Source organism: Cebus imitator, unplaced genomic scaffold (assembly GCF_001604975.1).
Source record: "Cebus imitator isolate Cc_AM_T3 unplaced genomic scaffold, Cebus_imitator-1.0 Scaffold170, whole genome shotgun sequence".
In the NCBI taxonomy this organism is placed as follows: domain Eukaryota; kingdom Metazoa; phylum Chordata; class Mammalia; order Primates; family Cebidae; genus Cebus; species Cebus imitator.
The window spans coordinates 3,111,327-3,128,249 of NW_016107485.1; the positions used below are offsets into that span (position 1 = coordinate 3,111,327).

Genomic DNA, 16,923 nt, shown 5'->3' on the forward strand with positions numbered 1-16,923 from the left:
GCCTCCCAAAGTGCTGGGATTATAGGCGTGAGCCACCGCGCCCGGCCTATCTGGATGGTATTTTATGGAAAACAAACAAGCCAGCTTCCATCCCTCTGGCTCCTCTGTGAGAGCTTCACACCCCCTTTCCAAGTCCAGCCCCTGCTTCTACCTGACATTGCGCTGAGGGCTAGCAACTCTTCCGCAGCTCCAGTCTTTGAAGTCTCCTATCCTGCTATCTTAGAGTTGGAAGGCTCCTCAGACTTCATCTGGTCCAGAATCATCTGCCCTGTTAGGAGGGCAAAGAGGAAAGGTTTTTCTTTTTGTTTGTTTTTTTGAGACAGAGTCTTGCTCTGTCTCCCAGGCTGGAGTGCAGTGGCGTGATCTCAGCTCACAGCAACCTCCGCCTCCCAAGTTCAGGAGATTCTTCTGCCTGACCCTTCCAAGTAGCTGGGAATATAGGTATACACCACCATGCCCGGCTAATGTTTGTATTTTTAGTAGAGATGGAGTTTCATCATATCAGCCAGGCTGGTCTTGAACTCCTGACCTTATGGTCCACCCGCTGCAGCCTCCCAAAGTGCTGGGATTACAGGTGTGAGCCCCGGTGCCCGGCCTGAGGAAAGTCATTCTAAAGCACCCTCTATCCTGTAAAGAGGAGTCCTTTCCACCCACACACTGATTTTGCTATCCTGGAGGCAGTGGGAACTGAAGCCTAGCCATTGTTTAACAACGGAAGGGAAAAGCCACACTTTGCCCATTTTTATTTTTGTTTATTATTACTGTTTTTTGACTCAGGGTCTCTCTCTGTCACCCAGGCTAGAGTGCAGTGGTTTGATCTTGGCTCACTGCAGCCTCCGCCTTCTGGGTTCAAGTGATCCTTCCACCTTAACCTCCCAAGTAGCTGGGACTACAAGCACATGCCACCACGTCTGGCTAATTTTTGTATTTTTTTTGTAGAGACAGGTTTTCGCCATGTTGCCCCCAAGTTTCAAACACCTGTGTTCAAGCAATCTGCCTGCCTTGCCCTCCCAAACTGCTGGGATTACAGGCTATACCAGGCCTTTGACCATTTGTCCATTTGTAAATCAGGCTTTTTTTTTTTTTTTTTTTTTTTTTTTTTTTTTTTTTTTTTTTTTTTTTTAAAACAGGGTTTCATCCAGGCTGGAGTAGAAGGGTACAATCACAGCTCACTGCAGCCTCAACCTCCTAGGCTCATGGGATCCTCCCATCTCAGCCTCCCGAGTATCTAGGAATGCAGGTACACGCCACCATGCCGGGCTAATTTTTGCATGTCTTCTAGAGATAAGAGTTTTGCCATTTTCCCAGGCTTGTCTCGAACTCCCAAGCTCAACAGATCCGCCTGCTCCACCCTCCCCAAAGTGCTGGGATTACAAGCATGAGCCACTGTGCCTAGCCAAACCTTTTACTTCTAACTACACAATGAAAGGCTCTCACTCTGTGAAAGGAAACAGAGGTAACAATGAGATGTGGCTGAAAGACTTCAAGACAAGTTGTATGCGTTTTTGAAATTATATTTACCTAAACCTGGCAGTGAAAAAAAATTTACTTTTGCCATTTTTCAGACAATGATAGTTCAGAAATGACAATTGTTATCCTGGTCCATAGCAGCCCCTATTCTCCATGCTATCTGCCATGGGATTCTGGTGTTAATAAATCGGGAAGAATTAGGTAAGTGAGAAAGCAACAAAAAAGAGGAAAATCAAACCACTGCTTCAAGGGAGCTGTGAGAAAATCCCAGTTCTCTTTAAAGACATACAAGTGTGGGGACAAAAGTAGCTCCCATGGGCAGCTCAGCTTCTGCTCCTGCCCCAGAGACACGCTGACTAAACCAAGCTTAGGATAAAGGCCAAAGCAGAACATTCCTGACCATTAAAGAGACTCTGGTACCCAAGTGGGAGAGGTGCTCCCTCCTGCTTCCAGAGACGCCCGCTGAGAACCAGGCGGCAGAATCTGTTTCCCCACGGGCCAGCCATCCTGGTTGGTTTGTTCTGTGTGAAGAGAATGGAACTTTAATGTCTTCCTTCAGTGTAAAATATAGGTGATACAGGGTTTGACTCAGAATTATGAGTTGGATAAAGGATTACCTATTTTTAAATTAAAGAGACCGAGTCAGGAGTTTTAAAAAACAGTTCATGTCATCATTCAATCATTGAAACACATTTAGAAGTACATCACCTTTATTCCATACACAAGAGAAAATAAGCCTAGAAGAGAGTGACAGAGTTTCCAAATGGACTCCCAAAACTGTGCCCTGCCACACCATGCAACCCCACCCTAGGAAATGACGGACACATGGCCACCAGCTAGATGGCCCTGGGAATGGAACCCAGTGTTCTATTACGCCTCCTGCTGGCTTGGAGCCCTGAGATGGCATATGGCTGTGGCAGAATGACCACATGTCAGCCTTAGGAGGAAGTGGGGTCAGCACTCATCCTCTGCACCATGATTAACAGTAAAGACATCTCCGCTGGGCGTGGTGGCTCACACCTGTAATCCCAGCACTTTGGGAGGCCAAGGCAGGCTGATCACAAAGAGATGGAGACCATCCTGACCAACATGGTGAAACCCCGTCTCTACTAAAAAAAGTACAAAAAAATTAGCTGGGCATGGTGGCGTGCGCCTTTAGTCCCAGCTACTCGGGAAGCTGAGACAGGAGAATCGCTTGAACCCAGGAGGCGGAGGTTGCAGTGAGCCGAGATCTCGCCACTGCACTCCAGCTCGGATGACAGAGCGAGATTCCATCTCAAAAACAAAAAGGCATCTCAAAGGCTGGGCACAGTGGCTCATGCCTGTAATCCCAGCACTTTTGGAGGCAGAGGCTGGCGGATCATTTGAGGCCAGGAGTCTGAAACCAGCCTTGCCAAGATGGTGAAACCCTGTCTCTGCTAAAAATACAAAAAAATTAGTCGGGCATGGTGGTGTGTGCCTGTAATCCCAGCTACTCGAGAGGCTGAGACACGAGAATTGTTTGAACCCAGGAAGTTGAGGTGGCAGTGAGCCAAGACTGCACCACTGTACTCCAGTGTGGGCGACAGATCCAGATGCTGTCTCAAAAAAAAAGTAAAGACCTCTCCAGTCCAATCCTAGCTCTGCTACTCCCCGACTTATTATAACCTTGAGCAAGTTTGCCTCACTTCTTTGAGTGTCAGTTTTCTTTTTCATAGAATGTAATGATAATACCTATGCCTTACTGCGGTTATGAGGATTACGTGAGATGATGCAAATAAGGCCTTTCACACACTCCCTGACACATATGAGTACTCAGTAAGTATCAGGCAATCGGTAGTCCTAAAAATTTCTAGAAAGTAACTGTCAATATCTGGGCCCTCTCCAGTAAGGTATACCAAAAACTATTATGCTGAACCATATGAAATTGCTGATATTCATCCATTACGTTCAACATAACATGTCCCAGTTGAGATCATGAGAAAGACTCCTCATCACCATCAGCCCCAGACACAGAAGTTTGGTTGGTTGTTCTCAAAGGGCAGAGTAAAAGTGGGGAGAACATACAGGCTGCTGTAGGAGAGAAATGAGCTACATCTGGCTGTGGAGGCCTGAAAAGGCTGGGAAGACCCACTCAGGAGTCACTCCCCTTTCCTGATCTTGGCTCTCCTCCCACTCACTCACTCATTCAGCTCATGGGGCTGAGTACCACTAAGAGCCAGGCAGCTTCTAAGGGCTGGGATGCAACAGTAGGGGAAAAAGTCTTGACCCTTACATGAGAGAATCAGATGATAAACACAGAAATAGATCGTGATAACTACGGTGCTGTGAGAAAGCAAGGTCAGGTGTGGAGAGTGTCAGAAGAGAGGGGATTTATATCAAGTGGTCAGGAGAAGCTCTTCAAGAAAAAGGGTTAGGGACATGTAAGCAAAGACCAAAAGGAAGTGAGGGCTCCTGGCTACCCAAGGGAAGGGAGATCCAGGGAGTAGCAGCACCAAGCTGGGAGCACACTGGGCAGGCTGAAACAGCAGCAAGGCAGCAGGCAGGCCGGAGGGGCTGGGGGAGTGATGAGGAAAGAGTGGGAGGACATGCAGCAGGGGGCTGCAAGGCCTCACAGTGTGGCTGAGATGCTAGGCTTCATTCTCACTGAGCTGAGAAAGCAAGGGAGGGCTTTGAGCTCACTCTGGCTGCCTTGCAGAGGAGGTGGTGAACATAAAGGAAGTTGTTGGATTAGTCAGGGTGAAAGGTATGTTGACTTTGCTATGGTGGGAATGCTGAGAAATGGTCAGATTCTGGATATATTTTATCTTATTTATTTTTTCAGAGACAAGGTCTTTCTATGTTGCCCAGGTTGGTCTTGAACTCCTAAGTGATCCTCCTGCCTTTGCCTCCCAAAGTGCTGTGATTACAGGTATGAACCACACCAGCCAGATTCTAGATCTACTTTAAAGAGTCTGCAAGGTTTACCTCTTTAATGCTACACACACATATACATGTATATAAGTATATAAAAACACACCACTTCTCGCACTGGCTACAGAGCCCAACCGGATGTGAATTGTTAAGCTGGGTGGGCAGGTTTTTCCTGCCTCTAGTCGCTATGGAAACCTTCCTGAAAGCAGCCATCTGGGAGCTGGCAGGAACGACCCAGAGAGTTAGCCACGTCAGGGTAGCTGCCCTCCTGGTCACAGGAGTATTGAGAGGCAGAGACTTTTGAAAAACAGGATTCATTTAGGCACCTTTGCAGAGCTCTAGAAAGAATTGTTTCAAAATTAAATGTACATACTCCCTATTTGCTAATCCTACAATTTCCTATAAGGCAAGTTTTGTTTAAAAAGCACAGAAGGCCAGGTAACACTATGAATCCCTGTTTTCCCACATCTGTGGGGAGGGACAGAAAAGGTTCTGTCCATTTCCTGTGGTCTCTTCATGTAGATCAGAGGGATCTGGCCCCCCATGCACTCCTGACCTACTATCACGTCCTGTCTCCTATTTTCTTAACAACACAGCATGGCTGCTACTATGACACAGACGGTTTTCTACAGACATTTACCAGGGAACACGAAAGCTGTAAGCAGTAGAAGCAAAAATACTTCTAAGAGGCCTCTGAGATGCTGAAGACTGTGTTTCCTCTGTGAGGAGGGAAGCTGAGACTGGAAGCTATGGATAAAAACTCACCTAGATAGAGAGGCACAAAGCTGGCAAAGTCCAAGAAAGGCTGCAGTAAAAACAGATTAATATGCCTACTATTTTTTTTTGGACTCAAAAGTGTTTGTAGAAAGTGGTTTATTTAGAGAGAAACAGGAGAAGAAGTAAGAAAGAAAAAGCTAACTCTCACATTGTGTGAGAGAAAGAAAAGATGGAAGCCAGGAGAGGAAAGAGCGCTTCCACACTGAGTGGAAGGGAATAGGGACAGATGGAGTTTAGGCGGGGAAGACAGGCTTCCACGAAGGGAGTGTTCGTGGAAGGGGACCCAAACATGGAGTCCCAATTTTTGTATTTTTAGTAGAGACGGGGTTTTACCACGTTGGCCAGGCTGGTCTCAAACTTTTGACCTGGTGTGATCCACCTGCCTCAGCCTCCCAAAGTGCTAGGATTACAGGCGTGAGCCACCACCGCCCCTGCTCCTCCTCCCCCCTGCCAAATTATACACTTTAAAAGAGTAACTTTTATGGTATACGAATTACATCTCAATTTTTAAAATAATTACAGGTTTTAGTAGAACATTAGAGTAAGAATGTATCTTCCTTGAGTTTTTTTCTAAGGATCAACGATGAAGCTGAGTACTGACAACTTCTCTCTATCTTGCCTTTCTCTGCCTCTGCAGAGCTGCTACTAGCCACCACCTAAAATATCCACCTCTGCAGAGATTTAATGCTTATACAAAACCAAGGAAAGAAAAACAAAAGTGTAAACAATTAGAAATAGCTTATCCGTAAGTGTGAAAAAGGATCTCCTTCTCTCTCATTTGTAACTAACAATTTACTAACACAGCACTGCATGAATTTGACATCTTAGCAACCTGTGAAATCAGGAATTTCCTAAACTGCTAAAAAAAAAAAAAATGGGAAAAAAAAATAAAAATAAAAAAAAAAAAAAAAAAAAAAAAAAAAAAAAGCCTGTAAATTTTCAAGTTACTGTAACAAGCCCCTCTCCACCACCACCACCCCCAACCCCAACACGATAGTTTAAGTAATTACTGGAATAATTACTGGGAAGAAAAGCTGACAATACTTTGAAGCTCAGGTTTCCAAGCCACTGGTTTTGTTTGATTGTTTTTAAGGCTAAATAAAATTCCCAGCTGTCTCTCCTCACATAGGGCTGCAGTTGTTTCCTATGATAATGAAGCATTAATAAAATACTTTTTTTTTGAGACGGAGTTTCGCTCTTGTTACCCAGGCTGGAGTGCAATGGCGCGATCTTGGCTCACTGCAACCTCTGCCTCCTGGGTTCAGGCAATTCTCCTGCCTGAACCTCCTGAGTAGCTGGGATTACAGGCACGTGCCACCATGCCCAGCTAATGTTTTGTAGTTTTAGTAGAGACGGGGTTTCACCGTGTTGACCAGGATGGTCTCGATCTCTTGACCTCGTGATCCACCCGCCTCGGCCTCCCAAAGTGCTGGGATTACAGGCGTGAGCCACCGCACCCGGCTATAAAATACTTTTCCAAAAGCAAAAGCCACTAAAAGCAGTTTAAAGGAAAAGAGATACTTCCAAACAAGGATACCAGAAAAGTGCAAAAACTTGCAAAGCAGGCTGTAAGGGAGGGGAAATGGTATTTATGAATCTATTTACAGATAGGCCTCCGTGTCTCCTGAGTTTTCGCCACAGCCCAGGCCTGGCCTGAGCTGGGTTTGGGTGAGACGCTGGCTGTCAGAACCCAAGGCTCAGAAGCACTTCTTGGCACTTTACACCACTGCTCACAGGACCATTCTTTTTCATGGAGAGAGAATACGGTAAAATGCAAACACAAATGATAAACTTAAGTCCTAGCAAGATAAATTTCAGGGCAAAGGAAATCTCTGGGTTATAAATACAGTCAATAGGCTAATCATGGGAAAGGAAGCTCTGAACTCTTGAGTCTTGTAATTACACTAACACAACTTTTTGTGGTATGTTTTGAGAAGGGTTTCACTCTGTTGCCCAGGCTGGAGTGCAATGGCATGATCAGAGCTCATTGCAGCCTTGAACTCCCAGGCTCAAGCAATCCTCCCATCTCAGTCTCCTGAGTAGCTGGGATAACAGGTGTGCACCACCACACCAGGCTGCAGTGTAGTTTTTTTTTATTTTTTGTAGAGATGAGGTCTCATTATGTTGCCTAGGCTGGTCTCAAATGCCTGTAATCCCAGCACTTTGGGAGCATCTGGCTCAAGGTGCACCCAAGTGCTGGGATTACAAGCATGAGCCAACACACCCAGCTGATCAGTGGTTCTCAAACTATAAAGTGTATCAGAATCACCTGGAGGGCTTTCTAAAATCCAGACAGCTAAGGGTGTCAGCCCCCAAATTTCTGACTCAGCAGGTCTGAGTAGGACCTCAGACTGCCTTTCCCAGGTGATGTGGATGCTTTTGGTCCAGGAAACACACTTTGAGAACCACTGACCTGAATTCCTCCTTGACCATTATTCTTTTCTTTTTTTTAAGATGCTCTGTCGCCTAGTCTGGAGTACAGTGGTGTGATCCCGGCCAACTGCAACCTCTGCCTCCCAGGTTCAAACAATTCTCCTGCCTCAGCCTCTCGAGTAGCTAGGATTACAAGCACATACCATGCCTGGCTAATTTTTGTATTTTTAGTAGAGATGGGGTTTCACCATGTTGGTCAGAATTCCTGACCTCAAATGATCTACCCACCTCAGCCTCCCAAAGTGCTGGGATTACAGGCCTGAGCCACCACAGCCGGCCAACCAATAGTCTTCAAATTGTAGCTCAGATGTGGCCTCCTCTAACAAGCCTTCCTTTCCAACTTCCATGTCCCCTACCTCCTTCCCTGACAGAATTCATCATTGTACATGCTGCTGTTTACCTCATGTGATATTGTAATTTACGTACATGTGTATCTGTCCTATGTCCAGTACCTAGCCCAGTGCCTGAAATGTGGCAGAGACTGTTTGATAAATGGAGGCACTCCAAACTCCTAGAAGATCCCCATGTACAACACGCTCTTTTCCTGTCTTTGCTCTCTACTGCTCCCCTGCTCATAATGCCCACCACTTTACCTGACTTATACTTCAAGGCACCGCTCAGGCACTGCCTCCTCAAAGCAGCCTTCTTTGATACTCCCCCTGCCTTTAGTTTATGTTAGGTGCCCCTATTCCTCTGGGCCCCCAACCAACCTGTCTACACACATCTTACTAATAGCTACCATCATTACATGCTAAGTGCCAGGGATTCTAATAAGCAGAACTGAATTAAAACCTTTAGAGGCTCTTTGGCCCAGCAATTCCCACTTCTAGAAATTTATCCTACGTGCCAGCAAAATGACCCACAGACAACGTAACTACCTATAGCACTGGTTGTGAACACAATATTAGATGGCAAAATATTAGGAAACCTCAATACCCACTGATACAGGACTGTTTAATTACAGTATATCTAGATAATAAAATAGTGTGCAGCTGTCAACTGATAGGAGCTAAGTAAAAAAAAAAAAAGGCAAGGAAAACAGTGAGAAGAATGAAAATACTTGTTAAAAAGGGGAGAAATTTTCATATAAATAAAGAAAGCTGGATGGCAGGGAGACTTTTACTTCATACTCTTTCTGTACCTTTTGCATTTTTAACCGTGTTAATCTGTTACCTATGCAAACAAAGTTAAAGATGAAAACAATTTTAGAGCAAGAGAGATTTAGGGTGCCCCCCATTTAATTCAACATAAAAATGAAACGAATATGAGGAAGTTCTAAAAGTTTAGATGTTTGTTTTTCCCTAGATGTCTTCCTCTGTATCTATGAAATAGCCAATAATGCGTTCTACTTTCTCTTCATTTCATGTATCTGCTTTATTAGTGTCCTCAGCATGCGCTGGGTCTAGCTAAGGAGTCAATCCAGCACAGCTGAAGTTCATTAAATCCAGTGACTACACTGCAGTTCTTACCATATCTGACCACTCAGTAGCATCTAGCTCTGAATCCACTTACTCCTTAAAACACAGACTCTCCGGGTTGGGTGCACTGGCTCATGCCTGTAATCCCAGCACTTTGGGAGGCCAATGTGAGTAAATCACAAGATCAAGAGATCGAGACATGGTGAAACCCCGTCTCTACTAAAAATACAAAAAATTAGCTGGGTGTGGTGGCGTGGGCCTGTCAGCTACTCAGGAAGCTAAGGCAGGAGAATCGCTTGAAGCCGGGAGGCAGAGGTTGCAGTGAGCCGAAATCGGGCCACTGTATTCCAGCCTGGTGACAGAGTGAGACTCCATCTCAAAACAAGTCTCTCTGGGTGTCTATGCGTCATGATCCTTTGGTTTTCTTCCTGGCTTTTTGACTCCTTCTTAGTCTCCTTTTCCTCCTCCTATGCCTCTTCTTAAGATGCCTTAATGTTCTGCTTTCGACTCTCCTTTAGCTCTCTGCATTCTCCTGGAGCTTCTGGTTGACTCTCACAACTTCAATTAAATCAACAGGCAGATAATTGATTTCTAGCTCCAATGTACATTTCTCTCTGAACCTCAGACCAGCACATCCAGCTGGTGGGCAGCTCCTCCATATTCTTCAAATTTGCCACCACCTTTCCTCATGAACCTGGTCCTCCTTCAGTGGTCCCATTGCCATTACGACCTACCTACCCACTTTCTCCAGGCAGGACATGGGCATCATGTTTAATGGATTCTTCATCTTTCCATCTTCACCCCTCAACTATTTGGTCTTTATGTTTTTGAAGCCCCCTTTTCTCTTACAGCTTGTTGCTACTTTCGAGTTGGGGCTGTTATCATTTTTCACTATCATGATGATTACATATCTCTCAACTGAATCTCTGCCTCCACTCTGGGCCCCTCCCCTCCATCTACTCTTTACCCTACAGCTACAGAAATTCTTTTAAAATGCAACAGATCATTTACTCCCCTTTGCTTTTAGGAAAAAGTCCAAATTTGTTAACTTGGTTTGTAAGACCCTGCATGACCTTAGCAGCCCCTGCCACTCCCTGCAGCCTCATCTGTGAACACCTGCCTCACTTGCCTCCAATGCACTTTCTGCTTTGGCAGCATTATCTGGGAACCACCCCATGTTCTCTCAGAGAATGCTGCTAAATACAGCAATTACTCAGAAGTATGTAAAGACAGCCTTGAAACTTGGACCCCACCAAACTCCATGATGAAGCAGCTAGTGGCACTGGAATTCTAGAACTGGCTCCCCCTCCGGCTACCTTAGTAATTTTTCTTGATCATTTATATCACCCTTATGTCAAGGACATCTGAGGTGAGCATCCACGGTATTATACAAATTTCTCAGTTGCCTCTCCCAAAACTGGCATCAGCAGAAGAGCAAAGTAACTCTGAGAATCACCCTGTACCTTGAGCTCCACTCCTGCTCCTACAAGGTTTACAGCTGGAGCTGCTTACCCTTCCCTGAGTCAATATTTTCTTTGTGACAGAGATAGTGTGTTCCTTTAGGCAAGACTTAGGTGTGACTGTGTAAGGGAGAGCACAGACTGGAAACATGGGTCAGGGAAACAGGAACCTCACCCTAGAATTCAGCACACAAAGTATGCATGTCCCCGCCCTGCACAGGAGTACCAGTTACACTCAGCTGCCCCACGCAGACTTGCTCACACTCATAACCGTGCCCAGCTCCTCCAGCTGAAGTCATCAATCATCCACGGTAATCTGGTGACTTACCTGAGTCCCTCCCTGGATCATTCCTCTAATATTTATGGCCTAGCAGTTTCTAGAAAGGATAAGGAAAGCAAAAGCAAGGTAACTGCATAAACCTTCTGTCATTTCCACTACCAGCGGTGGGGGATAACCACCCCCTCGGAAGTATAAGTAAAATAAATACCAGTTAGCTAACTGCAACTCAGCATTCGGATAGTTCTGAAAAATAGCAGACAAGTTTTCTTGAGGAAAATAAAGCTCCTTAAGGGCTGACCGGCAAAGAAGGCCACTGAGAAACTTATATTGAAAGTTTTATATTAACATAGGAGCTTAGGGCACTTAAGAGGAGATCATAAATATAGTTAACCAAGTTGCTATTTTTCATATAATTAAACTACAGAGGTCAAGAAACTATCTCATCTTTATGTCATTTATTTGAATTACCATCTATCTAATTACTGGAACTGTTTCATTTGCAGGTACGAGCATACCTACATAGTAACCCTAAAAAATGGTAATTATACTAGAGTATATATGGTATTATAGAGTATATATACCATTATATACAGAGTATATGTACTATTATACTCTGTGGCAGTGAGTAGATGGCGGTATTAGAAGGAAGGTACGTATGAAAGAAGAAATAGTATGTATTAAGCATTCAACACACTGCTAGGCACACTCACAGGCATTATCCCCATTTTACACCTGAGAAAACCAGGGATCAAAGAGCTTAAACATCTTGCCCAGATCAAACAGAAGGACTGACTCCTAAGCAGTCTCACTATACCATACCGACTAGCACAATCTAGTTATCAACTCTGCAGGGGAATTTCCAGAAAAGATCCTGAAGCTACCTGTGCATGTGCAGGAACAAAATATCTTGACTTGGGATGAGAGACCTAGTGGGAGCCAACCGGATTTAAGACACAAAGCAACTATATTTTTTTAAAAAAATTCTTGTGAAAATCCAAAATTAAACTGATAAATTAGGAGAAAATTCTCATAAGCGCAAATGAACTTCTCTAACAGATCTGCACCTATATTTAGAGAGCATTAACTTCTTTAGTACTGGGGTGCAGGACAAAGGGACTCACACAGAGTCATGAGTTATGGTTGGAAGGATCCTTTGGGTTCATCTCTCAAATTTTTTGAAAAAAGAAACTAGGGGCCAGGCCCAGTGGCTCACATATGTAATCCCAACACTTTGGAAGGCTGAGACAGGAGGATTGCTTTAGGCCAGGAGTTCAAGACCAGCCTGGGCAACACAGCAAAACCCTTTCTCTACTAAAAATAAAAAATTAGCCCGGCATGGTGACATGCGCTTGTAATCCCAGCTACCTGGGATACTGAGGGTGAGAGAATCACCCGGGCCCGGGAGGTCAAGGCTACAGTGGGCTGAGATTGCACCACTGCACTCCAGCCTGGGCAACCTGAGAGAGACTCAGTCTTGAAGAAAAAAAAAAAAAAAAGTTCCTCTTATTGCTTTTTCTGCTCATGTTCCTCCTGGACAAAGGGAACAAGCCACATGCTATTTATCTTCACTGCTGCTCAGCAACCTTCGTTCATCTCTAATTGACTTTATGTCATATTTCCTTCAGTGATACTTTCAAATCGTTTTCACAGTTCTTTGATACCCAACTACTCCTGCTGCCACTCACTCCCAGCTGAGGGACTGCACTCCAGCTCTAACGAAGCTCAGATTATTAGACTTAAGTTTCCTCAACTTCTTTACTCTCCATGTTGAAACTTGCTTTTCACCTGTTTTCTCTTTCTGCCCTTCTCAGAAAAGAAGTGGCTGTCTTCCTTCGTAGATTAACTTCTTTACCCACAAAAGCCTTTCAACCCATTTCCTTTATACCCTTTTCTTTTGTGCATCTTCAGTCTTTTCTTCACTGGCTCCGTGTCCAGGGCAAATACTCAGATCTCCTGTACCCTGAATTAAATGAAACAAAACAAAGCAACTATCCCTGTATCCATTCAAGCATTCACCTTTGTAGCTCTTATTCCTCTGCCTCCCTGCCAAGCTTTTTAAAAGCAGTGTAGAATCATGTATCGATGTTTCATCAATCCACTCACTCCTTAAGTTTTTCAATCTAGCTTCTGTCACCACCTAAACTGCTAAGGTCTCCAGTGATTTCCTAGTCATATTTGGAATCCTGTTCCTGTGGCCACATTTCCTGATATTCCCTGAACCATCGGACTCTGCTGACTTACTGTGGTTTCTTGAACTGTTCTATGACTCTGAGACTCTGAGGGCACAGACCGTATTGGTTTTTCTTTTGTATTTAACTGCTTCTTTACTGCCTCTTCTTTCTCCAGACACCCAAAAAAGACATTCCCCACATCAGTCTTCTTTTAATCCATTCCTAATGGATTCCAACTGGGGAGTCCCTTCCTACTCTGAATGGGGATTTAGCTATTACTGTCATAAACTACAAATCTCTATCTCTAGTCATGACAGCACACAGATTATTTCCAACTTAATGTTGGATAGCCTCATTTAACTATATACCACAACACATTAAAATATGTATTTCTTTTTAATTTTTAAAAAAATTTTTGTTTATTTATTGAAGATGGGGTCTCCCTGTGTTATCCAGGCTGGATCACGACTCACTGCAGCCTTGACTTCCCAGGCTCAAGCGATCATCTCTCCTCAGACTCCTGAGTAGCTAGAACTATGGATGCATGCCATCATGCCTGGCTAATTTTTGTATTTTTATTTTTAGAGACAAGGTCCCACTGTCTTGCCCAATATGATCTTGAACTCCTGGTCTCAAGCGATCCTCCCACTTTGGCCTCCCAAAGTTCTGGGATTACAGGCATGAGCCACTGCGCCTGGCCTTGGCTCCTGCTTTTACTCCCACATTGAATCAGTTGCAAGTCTATTGATTTTACCTCTAAAATGCCTCTAGCATCTCCATTCCACTGCCTTAATCCAGACCCTCCCTGCCACTTTTCTGGGCCACTGTCAAAATCTCCTGAAGGTTTCTGTGCCTCAGATTATCAGTCCGTTTATGTTAAACAAAGAGTAGGTTAATATCCCCTGAAGCACAGCTCTGATTCCATAGACCCCAATCTACTTTCTGAGTCAGCTTATTTTTCCTTCATGTACCCTAAGCTTCAGCCAACTGGGCCATTCCTTACTGTCTCAACATGCCTGTGTGCCTTTATTTATATTGTGTCCTCTGCTAAGAAAAGGCCACTTTCCATTTCCAAATACCCAGATTCCATCCCTCTTTCAGTGCTTGCCTCTGAAACACCACTTCTGTGAGGTTTTCCTTAGTACTTCCTCTCAACATTTACTAGTTCCTACTGACTTTTTTCTTTTCGATCTTTTTTTCTTTTGTGACTTCTATTTCATTTTACTAGTTGTGGATGTCTTATCTATAAACTGAAAGCTCTTCAAGGGCTGAATCCTCATTGGCACCTAGTAGAGTACTTAGGGATTTAATTAATGTTTGCTGAAGTAGTAATCACCTGTTTCATGAGATATTTAATTATTTGTTTTATGAGGTACCTAATAAATGTACCTTCCATAGTATTTCAGGCCTTTGTAAAATCTCCATTCACCTTTATACAGTGCTACAGTGGGAACAAGAAGGCCTGGGCCTGACAACTTGCTCTGCCACTTAGCTGTGTGGCCAATTAATCTTCCATAACCTCAGTTTCCCTATCAGTAAAATTAGGGTAATAGGTAACTACAGAGTAAGTGAAAAGTTCTTAAAACCCCTAGCACATGCTTGGCACGGAGACCCCATTTTCCAAAGATGAGCCAACACAATATAACGTACCTCACATGCTCTTCTTAAAATGTGACAATGACACATCTCCCACCGACTGCTGGGGTCTATGTCCCATCCACTCCCCGTGAACCCAGGCAAACCTCTGTGACTCCCTCAACCAAGAGAATACAGTGATATTGTGTAGCTTCTGAGGTTATGTCATAAAAATGTCACGCATTTTCACCTTGTTCCCTTGGGAGGTTAGCTGTTAGAACACACCCGCCATGCTGTGACATAGGTAAGATAACATGGAGAGGACATATATAGGTGTTCCAGCCAGCAGTCTCAGGTGGCACCAAGCTGACAGCCACCATCAACCCAAAGACATGTAAGGAAACTTTAGAGACGACTCCAGCCCCATCAAGCTACAACTGTTTGAGAGACCCCACGAAAAACGGTCTAGCTGACCCCAACCAACCCCCAAGCAAGAGATAATAAAATGATTATTGTTGCTTTAAGCTGCTAAATTCTGGAGTGATCAGTATATAGCAACAGATAAGTGAAAGAACGGGTGCTCAATATTTGTAGCTGTTAATATAATGCCATTTTAGATTTCAATCAGACTCGTCTCCACCCCTACTCTTTCAGAATGATGGGTCCTAAACTTATCCTGACCTCACATGGCAGGCACCACTCTTATTCTTTCATTTAACATCGTGAGTGCTTACTCTGTGTCAGACTCTAGGCTAGATCCATGCAAGACAGGACAGTGAACAAAACAAAATCCTGTTTTTGTGGGACTTTTATTCTAGTCTAATAGAAAGACAAATAAATCTACAATATAAAATAAGAATTATTTTTTTGAGATAGGGTCTGGCTCTGTCTGCCAGGCTGGAGTGTGGTAACCTTGGCTCGCTGCAACCTCAACCTCCCAGCCTCAAATCATCCTCCTACCTCACCCTCCCGAGTAACTGGGACTAAGGCGCATATCACCATGCCCAGACAATTTTTGTATATATTTTTGGTAAAGACAGGGTTTTTCCATGTTGCCCAGGCCAGTCTTGAACTCTTAGCCTCAAGCAATCCTCCCACCTTGGCCTCCCAAAGTGCTGGGATTACTAGTGTGAGACACCATGCCTGGCTCCAAGAATTATTAACTTATAACAAATTGCACAATAATTTACATACATGTTGGGTAGCAATAAAGGGCTCTCATGCTTATGTATCATTTGTTCTTTTCCAGAAACTAAAGGACTCCAGTTATTTAACTTCTAGATTTACCTTTTAAATTTAGAGTAATAATATAATACTTCAGTTTGTATTTCCAGTTCCTAAATGCAGTATATTGTATTGTTAAAATGCCTTGTAGCTGGGCATGGAGGCTCACACCTTGTTATCCCAGCACTTTGGAAGGCCAAGGCAGGAGGATCACTTGAGCCCAAGAGTTTGAGACCAGCCTGGGCAACATAGTGAGACTTCATCTCTACAAAATATTTTTTTAAATTAGCTGAGTGTGGTAGCACACACATGTAGTCCCAGCTACTTGGGAGGCTCAGGTGGGAGGATCATCACCTGAGCCCTGGAGGTGGAGGCTGCAATGAGCCAAGATCATACCATTTCACTCCAACCTGGGCAACAGAGCAAGACCCTGTCTCGAAAAAGAAGAAGAAAAAAAGAACCTTATGCCTTTCTTCTGATGGCTTTTACAGACTAGTATATAGTAAACTCTTTCTATAACCTTTCCTGATTACTTGGTTCTTCCCAATATGGAGGACTATCATGCTAAAACATTGCTTATATTATGTGAATCAATGGGGGAAAATGAAATTTACAAAAATAGAAGCTACAGCAATTTGTATTTTTATTATTTTTGAGCAGGGTCTTGCTCTGTTGCCCAGGCTGGAGTCAAGTGGTGTGATCACAGCTCATTGCAACCTCGACCTCCCCGTCTCAAGCAATCCTCCCACCTCAGCTTCCTGAGGAGTTAGAACTGCAAGCACACACCACCACGTCCTCTTAATTTTTTGTTATTTTTGTAGACAGGATCTCAGAATATTGCCCAGGCTGGTCTCAAACTCCTGGGCTCAAGCGATCATCCTACCTTGGCCTCCCAAAATGCTGTAATTACAGGTGTGAGCCCAGCCTATTGTTATGACAAAAGTTACAGGCCGGGCAAGGTGACTCACTCCTGTAATTCCAGCACTTTGGGAGGCTGAGGCAGGTGGATCACGAGGTCAGGAGTTCAAGACCACCCTGACCAAGATGGTGAAACCCCGTTTCTACTAAAAATAGAAAAATTAGCCGGGCATGGTTGCAGGTGTCTGTAATCCGAGATACTTGGGAGGCTAAAGCAAGAGAATCGCTTGAACCTGGGCAGCAGAGGTGCAGTGAGCCAAGATCACGCCACTGCAGTCCAGCCTGGGTGACAGAGTGAGACTCCA

General features: G+C 44.2%; 1 protein-coding gene across 5 annotated transcripts in view; it reads right to left on the reverse strand.

The window, feature by feature from the left end:
- Window positions 1–16,923, reverse strand: part of SGSM3 (small G protein signaling modulator 3) — a 35,460-nt gene that overhangs the window by 8,887 nt on the left and 9,650 nt on the right. For all 5 annotated transcript variants that reach the window (XM_037744360.1, XM_017544730.2, XM_037744361.1 and 2 more), the window contains exon 2: window positions 152–268. In XM_037744360.1, the coding sequence (XP_037600288.1) occupies window positions 152–158 (7 nt within the window). In that variant the 5' untranslated portion in view covers window positions 159–268. The remainder of the gene's footprint in view (window positions 1–151; window positions 269–16,923) is intronic.